Raw genomic sequence first — 15914 nt, forward strand, 5'->3', positions numbered from 1 at the left:
AATATAGGCTGTGGGATTGGTTCAAGGAAAGGCCCTAGCCAAGGATTTTGAATTTTAGAATAAGGAGGATCTAGCTTGCCTTGAAGAAGTGCAGGTAGGCCATAGAACATACTAAAGAGACAATTAACATAAAATATTTCATCCCCTGAGCGACTTTGTGAAGAACTTTCTCTACTTTGACAAAGTCCCTCAGGGGACAAAATTTTGTGTGTTCAGTGTCTCTTCTGTTCTATAGCCTACCTGCACTTCTCCGAGGTAAGATAGCTGCAATTCTCCTTAATCTACAATTAAAAATATAGGCTGTGAGTCAGACAATGTCTCAATGATACATATCAGGGGTCTTCATGTATCTCACAACTATGTACACCTTTGAGTATAAAATGAAGGAAATAAATTACTCCATGATGAGGAAACTAATAAGTGTAATTTATTGACAAAAAATGGCACAAAAACCAATTCAGTATGCTTATAGTCTCTTTTAGTGTTACTGTCATTCATCACTAAAAACTGAGTTTCTGTAATTAATAAAGGGCTAACCATAAATTGTCATCAGAATTTTTAAATTTTCCAGACCTTCCCTTTGATTGACTAGTTATTATATTTCACTGAAAGAATTATTTAAAAATATTATGGTATGGTTTTAAGTGTAGGTTTTGGCTGTTTTAAAAACATCACTGTTGTTTTTAAAAGTATTACGTTCACTTATCTTCGATGAATCAATTTACAGAAAGCCCCTTCCAAGTTAACCAAAACTTAAAACTAAAAATATCTAAGACTTAACTTAATCTTTTTGAATTTCACATATCTACAATTATTTATTTATATCCTAGCTAGTTAAAAGTTTGATTACTTTTTAAATCTCTTCATCAAAAATTAACATTAAAATAGTCTCTGGTGTAATATTATGTTGTATTAAATATTAAATTTTAATGATTAATTAGACACGAATTAGTTACTTCACTAAAAGCAATACTAGAAGCAAAATAATGACAAGAACAAGCACAAAAAAATAAATACATAATATCATAACAGTAACATCTCGTCGGTGGAAACAAACAAAATCAATTTCTTTATTGCATCTTAAGAGTTATAACAGGAATGTAAAGGTCTTAAAACTACAGATCGCCTAGTATCAGATACGGTTATAACAAACTATATTGTTAAAATAGAGTTACTAATTTTATAAGTGAAAATGTGAGCAGTGATGTCACATTAAATTTGACCTGAATTGCAAAAATATTTCAAGCAGACTAATATTATCAAACACTTATCGGTACAACAGCCAGTGATTTTTGTTTGCATATATATAAACACATTTTTAATTTGCTGTAAGGGCAAAACTAAAATTATTTAAACTTAATTATTTTTTTACAACAATGTAAAAATTTTAACATACAATAACAATGATACCATTCCTCTTTGTTTTTAAGTATAGCTTTTTTTCACAAAAAGGTTTTAGATATCACTAGTTTAAATTTGTAATAGGAAACCTGAGATATCTTTCACACTGATATATGCAATTTTAAATTATCTGCATTTACAATCAACTCCCTCTCGTTCAAAAACCTCAAGCTAGACTCTTGACTGAACTAAAAACCTTCTAAACCATAAAATAATTAATTGAAACTGTTTGGAATGGCTATATTTTTAGCAACACATCATTGGCCAAAATTAGTAAACATTGGAATATTGCAAGTCTGTATTTACTCATGATGCACGAAAAACATGTATGGTAATTGTGTTTACACATGGATACAGACACAGGTGTGTGTTAAGTGCATGATTTATAAACCACACCAAACATCTAACGACTCAACCAAGCGAACAAGAGGGAGTTATCCGCACTTAAAACAATAACCAACAACAGGTTCAAATCTTTGGTTCACCCAGACAACCATTCAAAGCGTTTCTCCCAATAGAACTTGGGTTCACAAAAATATAACTCCTCACCACATTCTAAGGCAATCCCTCATCCCAACGGACAAGCTGAAAACACCTTCGATTCTCCTTACAAAGGAAACATTCAAGCAGTGCGTCGCCGCCACATCTGCATCTACTCTACGGATAATGTTCGTAACGCGAGCTGTGAATCAAGAAGCGGGGGTAATAAATAACTTTATTCTAACAAATCAACAGCGAATAGAATACTAAGGATTAGAAACGTCGAAAAACTAACATCAGAATCAATACTGAAAGATGACTTAGATGTATCACAATTAAAAATTTCTTGAATGTGTCGAGATTGAAAAATCGGGGGATAAAATTATGCTAAAACTCGGGTATATTGGTGCTGCTGGTAAGGTTGTGGATGTCGTCCAGAGTTTTCTTGGCGGAGGTAGAGAACTCGTCCATAGATCTGCGTGCACTCTCCAGTGACTTCTTCAGCTCGTCAGTGCTCTTAGCTGCGCTCAGCTTCAGGTCAGTGACCTCCTTGTCAATGATGCCGATCACCCACTCAATAGCTTGCCGGCCCTGTACAATCAGGAGAAAATATTCTACTATGTCAAATCTTGGTCTTCGATAGGGACATGCATCATTGAATTGGCGTGAATTCTGGCCAACATTTTATTAAATTGCTGCAATTCATATTTGAGACGGTTTAAAATTCAACTGGATTGTGAACTAAACTAACAGTCTGTCATATTTTAGATTCCAAGGTTCGGTATTGTACTTCCATTCAGAAGCCTGCCTTTTAATATTTAATGCCGATTTACTGAGTGTATATGCTAAAAATATTTAAAATATTTAAAAATTTTTGCAATCATACATCAGACAAGTTGGAATCACTTATATTTGGAATTCAAATACAATTGACTGAAATTTATTGCCAACTTTAGGAAGTGTAGGCTGAGGTTATGTTACTAAAAAAAACACAAGTACAAAATTATGTGTATAGTTTTATGACTTGACACTATTAACTATTAAGCTTAAAAAACTCACAACTTTTTAGAGAAAACGTGTTACAAGAAAAAATATTAAGATAGTTTACTAATATAATATAGGTTTAAAAAAAACAAATCTTCAGGTCACGAATGTCTTACCTTCCATGACACCGTGTCTCGTACCCAATCAGCATCTGGTTGACCAGTTCTTTAAATGTATTGTCCTGTGTGTTATAATCGTTTAATGTATTTTTCAATTAATTTCTTTAACAAGCTCCACATGACAGATCATTTACAAGACATTTGTGACCTGAAGATGTGCTTCTTTTTTAAAAAACACAAAAGTCAATGTACTACCAAGGATAGTTTTGCCAGCAAACAGGCAATCTAAACCTATAATAGTTCATTCAGACGATCCAGAGGCCATTTCATAATGAGAGAAGACAGTTTAAAATAGAGGATATATAATTGAAATTGTAACCAAAAGGAAACATACTTGGCAAGCGAATCAATCATGTACTGAGTTTTGGGAATAGCGTGTAAACTAAGTTTGGCAAAGACTCAAATCTTCAACATGGTAAGAGTATTGCAATTATAAAGTATTAGAAAAATAGAGAATATATAACATTTCTTACAATTGACTTGTCCTAAGAAATCGACACATGGATTGGGAGGGAACTTAACACTGATACCAAAACCCCGGTCTGACAGGCCCACGGGAATTTTTGAAAACGCATGTTGGCAACACTGTTTACTTGGGAGATTCCATTCCCCCAATACCTTCCCCCCTTTTCCTCCCCTACCTATTGATTTATTGTTTGTTCATTTTGCATGGGTGCCGTGACCTTGACAGGTTGCCTGTTCACAAAATGACCGTCTCAGAAGCCCTGTGTTAGTGTATTTTAAAGCGGGGTCTCACAGGCCGAGGGTTTCGGTTTGTGTGTTTCTAAGCGGGTATTATTTTTCAAATGGGGTCTCACAGACCGGGGGTTTCGGTTAACTTCAGCCGGAGTAGGGTTTCGGCATTAGTGTTAATTCTAAATTTGAAGTAAAGAAGGATTTTCACCAAGTGGAAGGGAAACAAACTCAGAGAGGTCACAGTTTCTTTCAGCAGAACAAAATGTCAACCTCTTTGAATATATCTAATAGATTTTAAGGTGCAGGGGTTCTCCTCCGTATGAACTTTACTGTTCTCCTAACTTTGATTTTTTTGGTCTACAGCTTAATGTGAGTATTGCTAAAGTAAAAACTCCACTACTGTATATGTACTAATAAGATGAAGCGATACTTGTCCACTGAGCTAAAGGTTTCCGATCATACCATCACTATTAGTGATTATAATAATTAACACAAGAGGTAGCAAAGAAATGTGCACAGTACATGTGAGGACTTCACAAACGATGAAGTATGCCTACCGCTAAACAAATAAGAAAGTACAGTCAAATGCAGGTCTCCCTAAAGCCTAGAGTGTATTTTCAGAGTACAATCAGAAGCGGCAAAAGTGGTTGTCTCAACCCAACTATGGTGTAGTAACACCTCAGCGAAATAGTATGTGATTCCACAGTACAGTTGAACCTCACTAGAGGCCTAATCCAACAACGGCTAGTACGACTCTTCACTTGATCTGACTGTGCCTCGCCTATCGGTGACAATGCCCTCACAATAATATAGCGACCATTTCCCTTGGTCAAGTAGTCAACACTATCTCTTGCAATCACAGCAAAAATGTTGTTTAAATACCCCACGGTCTTGAGAACATCACCATCTTTTTTAACAATTGCAGAAACATTTTCGCCATGCCCCGCAATCGTGCCCGAATCTAGGACATCTCCTTCGGTAACAGAAAAAAATTATCATCTAGCCTACTACGAATAAGGCAAAATATGAAACAACTCCCACAGGCACAGAAACTTAATCATCCTCTTCCACGATCGCGGAAAATCCGTTACAAATCCCACGGTCATGGAAAAATTCATCATCGTCTTTGGCGATCGCGTAAAAATATTGAACACCTCCCATACTTGTGGGGAATTCTTAATCTTCTCCCTAGGATGACATAACCTTTATCGTGTTATTATCTGTGATCATGGCAATATTTTAAATATCTAGTGCAGTAATGTAAACATCATGATCATCTCCCAGGATTGCAGCATAATCCTGAACATGCTGCACCTCAGATATTCCGACCTATTCACTGTTCCGGCCAAGGTTTGGGTCCAGTAGGGGACGAATTAGAGGGGTAGTGTTAGTGTTATGCTCAATAGTTAACAAGGAGTGTAATTAGTTGTGTGTCGGACAGTTATTTTTTTACTCAGACCTTGACTAACCTTGTTAGCATTCAGCATGATGGTCTTAGTAAGGATGTCCTCCATGTAGCTGTTGAGGGGGATCCCCTGCACTGTAACCACAGCCTCTTGTTTCAGCAGAGTTTTAGTCTTGTCCTCGGGATGTGGTTGGTAGCTAAGAGTCTCGTCTACTGCGATAAAGCTTCCGAACGTCAGCTGAAATATGTCCAATTTAGTAACAAAGTCCCTCCATATCAATAGTGTTTTCCTACACGATATTCACAGGTTAAATACATTTAACACCTGATCCAGAATAAGTCAAATATACAATCAATTTGTAATTGAAATATGACATGATTTTTTTATATTTTAAACAAAAAAAACTACCCGATAAAGAATTGTAAACTTGTTTATAAATTTTTGCCTAAAAAACACAATGCACTATCTGCTGTAATAGTATTAAATGAAGAATCTTGACCTTTTGTACGTCAGTGAGAAGGACATACGGTTAATTTTTAATTCCTTTTGGAGGCCAATGTTTGCAGAAATCAAGAATGAAAACTTATAGAACAACGGTTGGATAACTTAATGTTTTTAAAGGAAATAATCTTTACATTTCATGAATTTTGACCAAATGTTCATGACCACCAAATGTTGGTTCCCACAGCCCATCTGTAAAACATTGTACAATCTGCACTAATTGCAAAATAATATTCACACAAAAACTTTTTTTTTAGGTAGGTAGCTATTAATAACCTACATTCGTATGGTCGCCATTTCAGATTAAAGTAACTTATTAGTCAATTGTCCAGTCTTTAGTTAGCTTGATAAGATAGTTATATACCCTCTGTGAGTTACGGTACAGTATTTGAATACTTGCTGCCCTACCTAATTAACCTTATATAGTTACACTAACAAGTTATTATAAAACTCACGTTTCTAGTTTTTAGCTCCATGTGTCGTTTAGTTGGGTTTACTTCGGATTGTTCACTGGCATAACAAATGTTTGATGGTCCAACAAGCTGAAAGCAATCCACGAATAATCAATAATCAACAAATACATCAATTGATGGTCACTAACACTTCTCAGGGTGCTAAGAAAAATAAATATAATTGAAAGCCATTATGAGCTATCAACATGATGCTAAAAGATTACTTCCTACTACGATATATGTATGCAAAACTGCATACTGGAGTAGTTGCTAAAGTAACCACAAAGCTAAAGCACCACTTCCACCTACAGGGTTCTAAACTTGTTCGTAACAGATGACCTAAGATCATAGTTTCGTCTTTGCTCAGTAAAGGCAAAAAGCAACTCATAAATCAGAGGTGGTTAATGCAAATTTTTAATTTTTTTTATGAAATCTCCTCGGGACACGTGAGGGAGAGGAAAGTTAATATAAAAAAAAATTGTTTACTTTACAAGGCTTATTTGCTCTTGAACACAATTTCAAGGTAAAAGCCCGGCTGTAAATATTGTAATAACCCGTGACGAAGATAAGGAAGAATGTTTTGAGCAAACAAGTGCTGTATTCATTACACGGGCAACTAAATATACACATGCATAAGGAAGAATAGTGTTGTTTACAAAGAGCTAGCAAAATTATTATATAATATTCCACCTCCTAACTATTGAAGCTGGGAGACAACTAACTTTTGTTTAGTAATTGCTTAAAGTTTATACAAAATTATTAATTTGATTACTATTAAAAAATACCCCTGCCGCAGCAAACCTGCCGACTAAGCAAATTTCCATTTGTCTGAATTGATTTTCAGTTAAATATATTTTAATAACATTAGGTTTAACGACTACCTAGGTTTGCTGCTACAAGGAAACTAATAAAGTGTGTTTTTGAGTAAAATATTGATAGCTTAGTACAAAATAAATAAATTTGCCAAGTTTGATCAAAATATATCCATAAACAAGCAAACTACAACATTTGACAATATTCTCAATAAGAATAACATGGGAATTTTAAATTTACAATTTTTTAATTTTCTCCGTTACTAATAATCGAACAAAAATTCTTTTATATACTAAATTATTTGTTTTTTAAGCTCTTTAAAAAGGTCTAAAGAGAAATCAGGAAATTTTGTGTTTTGAGGGTCAAAAGTGAGAAAAACCAATTTTTACCCCATAAAACCCCCTTTAAAGCCCCGTTCCCATGGTCCGATCGTGCTGGTTCGCGAACTCATTCAAGTTTATCCCGCTTTACACCTTTAAACCAAATTTCATCAAAATGGGACAAAAATTACTCAAGTTATGGCGTTCGCGGACGTATATATATAAGTCTATATATATATACATATATAAAAATTTGAACGAATGGTGTTTTTGGCCTCTGGGGACATCAAAATGAAAAAGTAAATCGGTCCCGGGTCTAGGTCTTACCGTGCCACCTACAGTAATAGCTACTTCCCTATAGGGAAATTCGCTAATAAACTAAAATTACTGCCTTATTGTTATTAAATCAGAATTTTTACATTACTGAAGTTCCTCATGAATATTCTTAAAATTGACTTTTTTTGCTACTTCAACCCTCAAATTTTACTAGGTACATAAATTATGAATCAGGTTCATATCAAACGATTTGAGTATATCTCTCTTTATGATGTAGATCTACAATCAAAAAATTTAATTTATTTTAAATCAGTAGTTTTAATCACCTAACTGTCTTAAAGGACATACTCTTTGAAAGATGAAAGGAATTGTATTTTTTTTGCCTTGCAGACAAGTTTTAAACCCTGAAATGTGCAATTTGGGCACAGTCCCCTTGTACCAATTATTTAAATACACAGCATTTATTTTTATTCTAAAATATTTTAGGATATAAGATACATCAATCCTATCAGTTTAAATACGAATGTGTTGCAATATTTTGGTTGAGTTTATTGCAATAGGATCCGTGGTGGATAATATTTTTGGCTGGGATGAGCTTTGGCAAACTGCTCTGAAGTACAATGCCACGTGAGATGTGTGTGAACAGGCCAGCTGGCCTTGACAAAAGCCATCACCTTAACTAGCTACTGTTACACTCGCTTTCAGTAGCTTTAAAGTGATCCCATTCGCAAATCAGATAGAGGCTAGTTTTTCTTCTATAATGTATTTCCAAATTGATCAAAATATTTTAAAATTTCACCGGTAAAAATATAGTACCGTAAAAACTACAAATTTGGTTTAAATTAAAATGTTACATCATTATTCATATCTGTTGACAATCTGCATCACATGTTGCACTGCCTTCTTTTGACATTATCTATACACTGTAGCCTATTTTGTGTTTACATAATAATAAAGATTTGATTTGATATAATTTCAGATAATGGCTCCTGTTTAACTATCATAATAAAATGATGAATTTAATTGAATAATCCTTCTACATTCAGACTTACGGACAATATCTGTATTAATAAAAAGGTATGTCATTTTAGGAGGGTTAGGGTTTAGGGGATTTTAAATTATCAAACAGTAAAAAGCTTATGCAAACAAAAAAATGTTTATAGTAAACCCCAACTAAATAAGTTACCTATCAGAATTTGAACCTGGTTTTATCTTTTATCTTTTTCAGGAACAACACCAAATTTTAATTTTCATTAAATAGCTTCTAGTTAGTAAAAAATGTGTTCATTATTCTAAATGGGTGTACTTGTACAATAAAATACATTGTTATAGGACAACATAAAATAATACTTAGTAAACATCTCTTTTGTGCCTCATTTTAACTGAATTTGGAAAAATAAAAGATTAAAAATAGTAATACAATTGGATATGAGGTAGGTAGTCAATAACACTACCCAACATCAATATTTTTCAAATCTGTAATCCAACCATTTAACAATAAAAATTTCTGTAAAATAATCACATTGACAATGCACTTCTCCGATAGTGTTTAGGTCAACAACACCAATCAATGCTTATCTTTGAGATTGCAAATATGACGAAATGATTAAGAAGTTTGCAATCAAGTGAAAAACTCTTCAAATGACTCATCGTCTGACAAGGTCAAACCAGTTATCAAAAACTTGTCAAGTCTAGAGTGCCCAACAATTGTGGACTTTGTCCATATGGAGTGGTGTGGACATAGCCCAGTCTCGCCATGAGATAAGTCTCATCAGCTGATAGTCAGCTGTTATTGATGCAACAAGCCCCTTTTATACTAACAACACCTGATTTATAAATTGGATTGGATTTAAATTTAAAAGTGTGACTAGAAAAACCTAGAAAATTACTAAACTGTAATTGTTAAACTAGTAGGCCTACAAAAGAGCATTTGAGTTAGTGATTTAGGTTAGTATAACTATCATACCACTAACCCAAAACAAAACAAATCATTAAGCTATTTTTACAACCAACATGTTTTAATAGAAATGGTGAGGCTTATAATATGCTTTCAACACGTATTTTGGTGAAAGCTACTATTTGATCTTCTTTTTATCTTCTATGTGAGGGAATAAATATCAGAACTTAATAATATTTCCAGGTTTAGGCCTATATCAATAAACAGATTAAAATTACCTAACTTTGTTTTAACAAGCCAAAGTAATTCTGGTAAGTGATAACATTCAATTAGGCCTACTAAAATAGAAAGAGAAATTAGTAAAATTGTAAACCCTTGCTTATTATAAACCTAGACAGCCATTAGCCTAATGACTGGTAATGATGAAATCAATAAGAATACCCGATGTGACAAGGTGACTTAACGGATTTCAAGAATCAAATGTTTATTTCCAGTTAGACAATAGATAGTATGTGGAAAAGTAAAAGGGAATCACGTTGGTTCACTTGTCAACAATGAATACAGGGGAAAAAATAATAATGGAGAGAAAAATATGCAGATAGGATATAAGCTATACAAGAGAAAAAAAGAAAAATTTTTGTTGATATCTGGCTTGAAAAAAATATAAATTAATTTCTGGCCGCTTAGAAAACGACCTGCGCGCTAATGCTAAACCAATGCTGGAGGAGGTCGTTCTCTAAGCGGCCGACCTAATGGAGAGAAAAATATGCAGATAGGATATAAGCTATACAAGAGAAAAAAGAAAAATTTTTGTTGATATCTGACTTGAAAAAAATATAAATTAATTTCTGGCACTCATAGCCAGTGAACTTATAAATATGTAGCTTTATCATTAGCTAAAAACAAAGAGCAACACGAGTAGGAAAAACAAAGAGACGCGTGAAGAGTAACCTACGCTCAAAAGTAAAATGTTGAAACCATATTTTAAATCTCAAACATAATTTACAAAATAGGCCAAATTAATATCTATCAAGGGTTAAAGAAATCTCTGAAGTGATTCTTTTATTATAGGCTTAGAGATCTTTGAATAAATAGGTTGCCAAATGTTAGTTTACATAACAAATTTAAGCGTTAGTGGGTTTTTAGTTTCAATTCAATCTTTCACTCCATGAAAACAATACTATTAGGAGAGTTAGTGACAGAGACATGTTTTTCATCATAACCTGTGCATGTTGTACCCCACTCACCAGGGACTGTAGAACAAAACACAATAACATGACTTTATACATTATGTAGATGAAACTTAAAATATACAGTAGGCAGTGAATAATCCGGCACACTCAGTGATTCTATTCTTCGCCAAATGAGGAAAAGTATGTACACAGTTCTGGAAGTTTATTTATTTTGGATTAGTTCCAAAAAGTTTTTAATGTCATGTTATGGGTTTGATGCTTTTATTCAAACTCCCCCCCCCCCAAAAAAAAATCCAATAATTAGGAATTCTAAACCCACAACTTGCTAGGACATTTTTGATTGTAACAGAAAAATTTCAGAACCCACTTGAAAAACACACACTTGAAAAACACTTATTTAAAACAATATTGGCCTATTTAAAACATAGCCTAAACATTAGCAAATTAACCTTTTGTATTTAGCAGTGTTTGGAGTTTTATTAACTTACAGACTTGCAGTGGCGGTTTCTAGGACCTTGTCATGGGGGGGCTGCCGGGGTGCTTAGGGGGTCAATAAAGGAACGGGGGCCCTCCCCCGGAAAAATTTTGTATTTTCAAAGCCGTTTGGTGACTTTCTAAAAAGCCATTTTTAACGCCTAAAACTGTGACCAATTGTCCATAAACTGCCATTTCACCTGTTGTTTGTTATGAGCAAGTAGACAATTAAAAAATTTAACTATGACGATTGCATTCATGAAAATCAGAACATACTGTAGACTACGACTATATCCTCCTAAAAGCCGTTTGGTGACTTTCTTAAGCCATATATTAATGTCTAGAATTGTGCCCAATTTTTCAAAACCCTCCAATTTCACCTCTTATTTTTCATGAGCAAGTAGATATTAAAAAAATTAAACTATATGATGAACTTGTGCAAGTCTTAAGAGAGAACAACCCAATCTGTTCAAGAAGCACCTGACAACATGGCCGTTCTACTCAGAGGATGAATTCTTAAACAATAAGCTACTATAAAAAATAAAAAAATTCTAATTGTAATTGCAAATGAATGTAATAGTTGTACCATGAATGTTCTCTAGGAATATATCAATAAAGAGTTTGTCTATTGTCTCCCTACTTGCATTTTTTAATTTAAAAACATTACTTAACCCTCCGAGGGTCACGCGTCGAGTTTAAGACGCACAACACACTTTGTGTAGGGTCACGCGGCGAGTTTAAGACCCACAAACATCGTTTACGGCGAAGGCTCTATGACTGACTGAATCGGATTGAACTGGATCGAGTTAGGTATCGTTCTTTCCGTAATATTCTAAGCTTTCTCCAGAGGTCTGTCTCTAAGCGCTATTCATTTTAGTTCCGAAAATATTGTAGCAGACAGCTGACGTGCGTGTATTTGTAAACAGCTAGGTTCCCCCGGACCGATGACTGATGTGTTTTATTACGTTTATCATTGTTTTAGTGTTAAAAATCAAAAGTAGTGATATACGTGGTGCATTATAAGAAGATTTAAGTGGTTTTGAAGTGCTTGATGATCCTGAAGAAGTAGGTAGTGATATTGATGTAAATTATCAGCCAGATTCCTAGCTATGGTTAGGCTATGCATTCTTAGCTAAACGCTATGTACTGAAATCCGTTTTTCGCTCATAACTTATTTATTTGATAACTTACCTCGCTATATGATTATATATTTGTAATCCTCATTAAATTTAGAACAAAGTGGCTATTTTCAAATATTTATAGGCCTATAATTTATACAATTTCATTGAACGCGAACTTATTTTTTTTTTGAAAATTTTCGAAATTATATTTTTTTTTACCTAAAAAATTTTTTTTGAAAAAATGTTCCTTATGTTTTATATATAATATTGAAGCCCATGATTTTCCAAACAAAATGGTATATAGAACATTAGAATTAACATTGTTTTAAGCTTCTCAGATCCGTTTTAATAAAACCTTGCAAAGGGGCCAAAAATAGGTGGACATTAAGGCCTAAACTATGGACACTCGGAGGGTTAAAGCTGTAGCCTACTAAAAACTGTTCAAAACTGTACTAAAGCCATATCTCCTAAAAGCCTTTTGGTGACTTTATAAAGGCATTTTTAACGTCTAGAACTGTGTCCAAATTAACCAAAAACCTCCCTTTTCACCAAGTAGACTCGTTTTTTCATTAGAGAGATCTGTCAGAGTTTTCGGCACTACATAAAATATTTAAAGTAACCAACAACAGCATTAAACTAGTCACACTAGACAACCCACGATATAGTATCAATCAAATAATATAATAAGCTAGGCCTTCTGGCGATACCGCTGATGCTTGTCAATGTCAGTAGCTAGCAGACAATTTGACTAGGAATCAGCTGTCATGTCAATTTTGACATGGAATCAGCTGTTTCCCTGTCCTCGTTTTCGCACTCGGCGTTTGCCTATGCCCCGGCCTAGCTTGTCAACAGCTGACTGCTGGAAAAATTGGATTATGCGTACAACATAACATAGCGTAATATTGTTTTTTTTTTGTCGTGCTATTGCCCCACAAAGGTTTTTTCTATGTAGAGCTTAATACTGATCCTGCCATTGGTTATTTAAGTTAGTTTGGTAAAAACTACATTGCTGTCTGATTTTATAATGTTGCGCATTTCAAGGATAAAATGTATGTTCAAATTATTTTTTCCAGGGTCCAAGGGGGGGCTTTTAGCCCACGTAGCCCCCCCCCTTGGAACCGCCACTGCAGACATGCATTTATTATTCTATTTAAAACCTTAGGAGGTAGCCTGAGTATTCATAAATATAGTAGCCTAGCTTCGCATTTCAATGGCTCAAAACTTTTCTTAAATATATCTTATTGATGGGTAATCTTAAACAGAGTGATAATGGATAACTTAGTGTTCAAATGTTCAAAATGTGTTTGATCAGTTACCCTACACTTACTCTTTGTGCCCATCCAGGGATGCCCCATTTTGAACTAACAAGCCTGTGGGTATGAAGCACTCCATTGACTACTTGACGTTCTACGACATCAGTCCCCAAGACAGCTGGGTTCATGGGGTTTGGGTACTTGCGCCATGCCGCCTGAGCAACAGTCTCCCATGGATGACTGAAATAAGGTAAAGTTAGCCTATAAACATAAAGTTAATAACAACTGAATCACATTGCAATCACATTACAATAGTTAATTTCACTCAATGGCTAAGAGTGTAGCTGAGTACTTTTGCAATACATTACTGAGACAAGAAACTTATAAAACTTGGGTTAGATTACTTGTAGGCCTAATGATATAAAAATGTACACAGATTGTTGAGCATGTAGGCTATACCAAAAAAGTTGCTTAGAAATAGGACAAATTAAACGCTCATATAAAAGTCTACACTTTCATTTAAGAATATAAATCTGAAAAAGTGGTTACACAACCTTGATACAACATCGAAATAGGAAGAGACCCAACAAGGTTAAATATTAAAGTGTAAAGTTCCATTTAACAAATAGGCCTACTCACTTAAATGTGTGTTCAGAAGTCCAAATTTTCATTCTTAAATCTCGTTCCTAATACACTTTCACTAAAATTTAAATTTTACTTCAAATTTATTTATTTGTAAGCAAATAACAAAATCCCATCTGACGTCTTCCGCAGACGATACCAAAAGAAAGATTTATGTGATTTACATTCTAGTAAAAAGTAGTGCAGCCGACCAACGAAGCAACACGAAAAAAATAGTAATGAATACAGTACTATATGCATTGACTATACACCTCTACCAACACTCACATTATAAGTATGTAGAGGTGTATAGTCAACACACTACTTGATGTTAAGAGGCTTCTTAACATATAGCATTGACTATACACCTCTACTTTATAATGTTGGTGTTGGTAGAGGAGTTAAAGGCGGCCGTGTGTATAGTCAATGCTATATGTTAAGAAGCCTCTTAACATCAAGCATCCCGTATCTTCGTAATGTTACCGACAATGAAATACTAAATAATATAATATAATTTCTTCTTATGTGAATTTAACTACCGGTATGTAATTTCAAACATCGCCAAAAGTCAAACTATATGCTATTTAAAAGTTAAATTTTAATGAATGCGAGAATCACCATCTTAAATAGGTATAGTCCACAGAGAAATAAGGTACAGAGAAAACACTCAATTGATGGTACACTTAACACTTAAGTGGTGTGTCTAGCAATAATGCTGCTGGTGTTTCGGGGCAATTTTTCCAACACCACTCGGACCTAACGTAAAACATACCTCCTTGTGTTGGTTCAAGGCCGCCTTTAACTCCAGGCCGTGGCCTACAAAGTGGTAACGTCACAAGTAGGGTTGTAACAGCTGTTTTGTTTTAAAGCAGCTAAATGGTATTTATTTGTGTATTTACGAAAGCTTTGGTTACTGGACTATGAAAATATTGACTCCGCTTTAAATCATAGATTTTCAATAAATTCATATTGTTTTGGCTTACAATTGTGTATGTTATTTTTCAATAATTTAATACATTTATGTTCATAAATTTAAATTAAAATATATAAAGTGCAAATTAATGAGCTGATGTCACCTGTCTGCCATGTTATCAAATTGGACGTATGGAACTAAATACCATACGCAATAACTTAAATAACTTAAATACTTGTGACGATGCCAATTCTACCAGGCCGCGGCCTGGAGTTAAAGGTGGCCGTGGTTGGTTAGTCTATGCTACAAAAAACGCTCATCCTGGGGGATTAAGCACTGTACTCTGTATTTATCCCATAAGATCCACAATATACGGGATTTTAACTCACCCCTTGAGTGTGTTATTTTATCTATGCCCCAGCTATACCAACAGCTATCAGTTCATGATCATGACACATATAGATGTAATCATAGATAAAACATGTTTTATCTATGACTAGCGGTATACCCGTGCTTCGCTACGGAAACTTTCAAAAATTGGTTGAAATTTAATATTTGAGTTTAAGTGCCAAAAACTTTCAGTCAACAATTCAGGTGCAACCTGTTTTGCTCCAAACGATGTTGATGTCATATTAAAGATATTTATGTGGTTCCATATGCTGCTTTGCATGGGTTTGGAGATTCGGCTATAGCCACTGCTAAACTAGGAGGATATAAACATTATTTTAATTCAAAACCGCGCGCGTCACGTTTTTTCCTATCTTTCCAATGTTATAGCGGCGGCTTTTTGCCACTCTACGGCTCCGCGTGTCCCTCTAGTGTTCTGCTGGTTCTGCTAAAGCTGGATTCACTGCAACATGTAATATTCCTATTCACGTGCGATCTCCTCCCTTATGTTTAATCCTCCAAGCTGCACCAGCGGACTGCTTTGCCC

At 34.5% G+C, this 15914-nt stretch overlaps 1 protein-coding gene across 1 annotated transcript; it reads right to left on the reverse strand.

Moving 5' to 3' along the window:
• Positions 1-405: 405 nt before the first annotated feature.
• On the reverse strand, positions 406-14239 carry LOC129000717 (protein slowmo-like). Its single transcript, XM_054427687.1, has 5 exons — positions 14086-14239; positions 13521-13686; positions 6103-6189; positions 5210-5383; positions 406-2472 (listed from the first exon to the last, which is right to left on the reverse strand). The coding sequence occupies exons 1-5, from the start codon at positions 14115-14117 to the stop codon at positions 2269-2271; spliced, it is 663 nt and encodes a 220-aa protein (XP_054283662.1). The 5' UTR covers positions 14118-14239; the 3' UTR covers positions 406-2268.
• Between the last annotated feature and the right edge of the window lie 1675 nt (positions 14240-15914).

This window comes from Macrosteles quadrilineatus, unplaced genomic scaffold (genome assembly GCF_028750875.1).
Source record: "Macrosteles quadrilineatus isolate MER2022 unplaced genomic scaffold, UCM_ALF_1.0 Scaffold_8__2_contigs__length_117827958, whole genome shotgun sequence".
Classification (NCBI taxonomy): domain Eukaryota; kingdom Metazoa; phylum Arthropoda; class Insecta; order Hemiptera; family Cicadellidae; genus Macrosteles; species Macrosteles quadrilineatus.

Bases quoted from the DNA above. Each gene is read 5' to 3' on its own strand.
- LOC129000717 (XM_054427687.1), bottom strand. From the start codon at position 14,117: ATGAAAATTTGGACTTCTGAACACACATTTAA. The intron at 6,190-13,520 runs GTAAGTGTAGGG...GATTGCTTTCAG, and splicing joins TCCCTGGATGGGCACAAAGA to CTTGTTGGACCATCAAACAT. The intron at 2,473-5,209 runs GTTAGTCAAGGT...CTGATTGTACAG, and splicing joins TCATGCTGAATGCTAACAAG to GGCCGGCAAGCTATTGAGTG.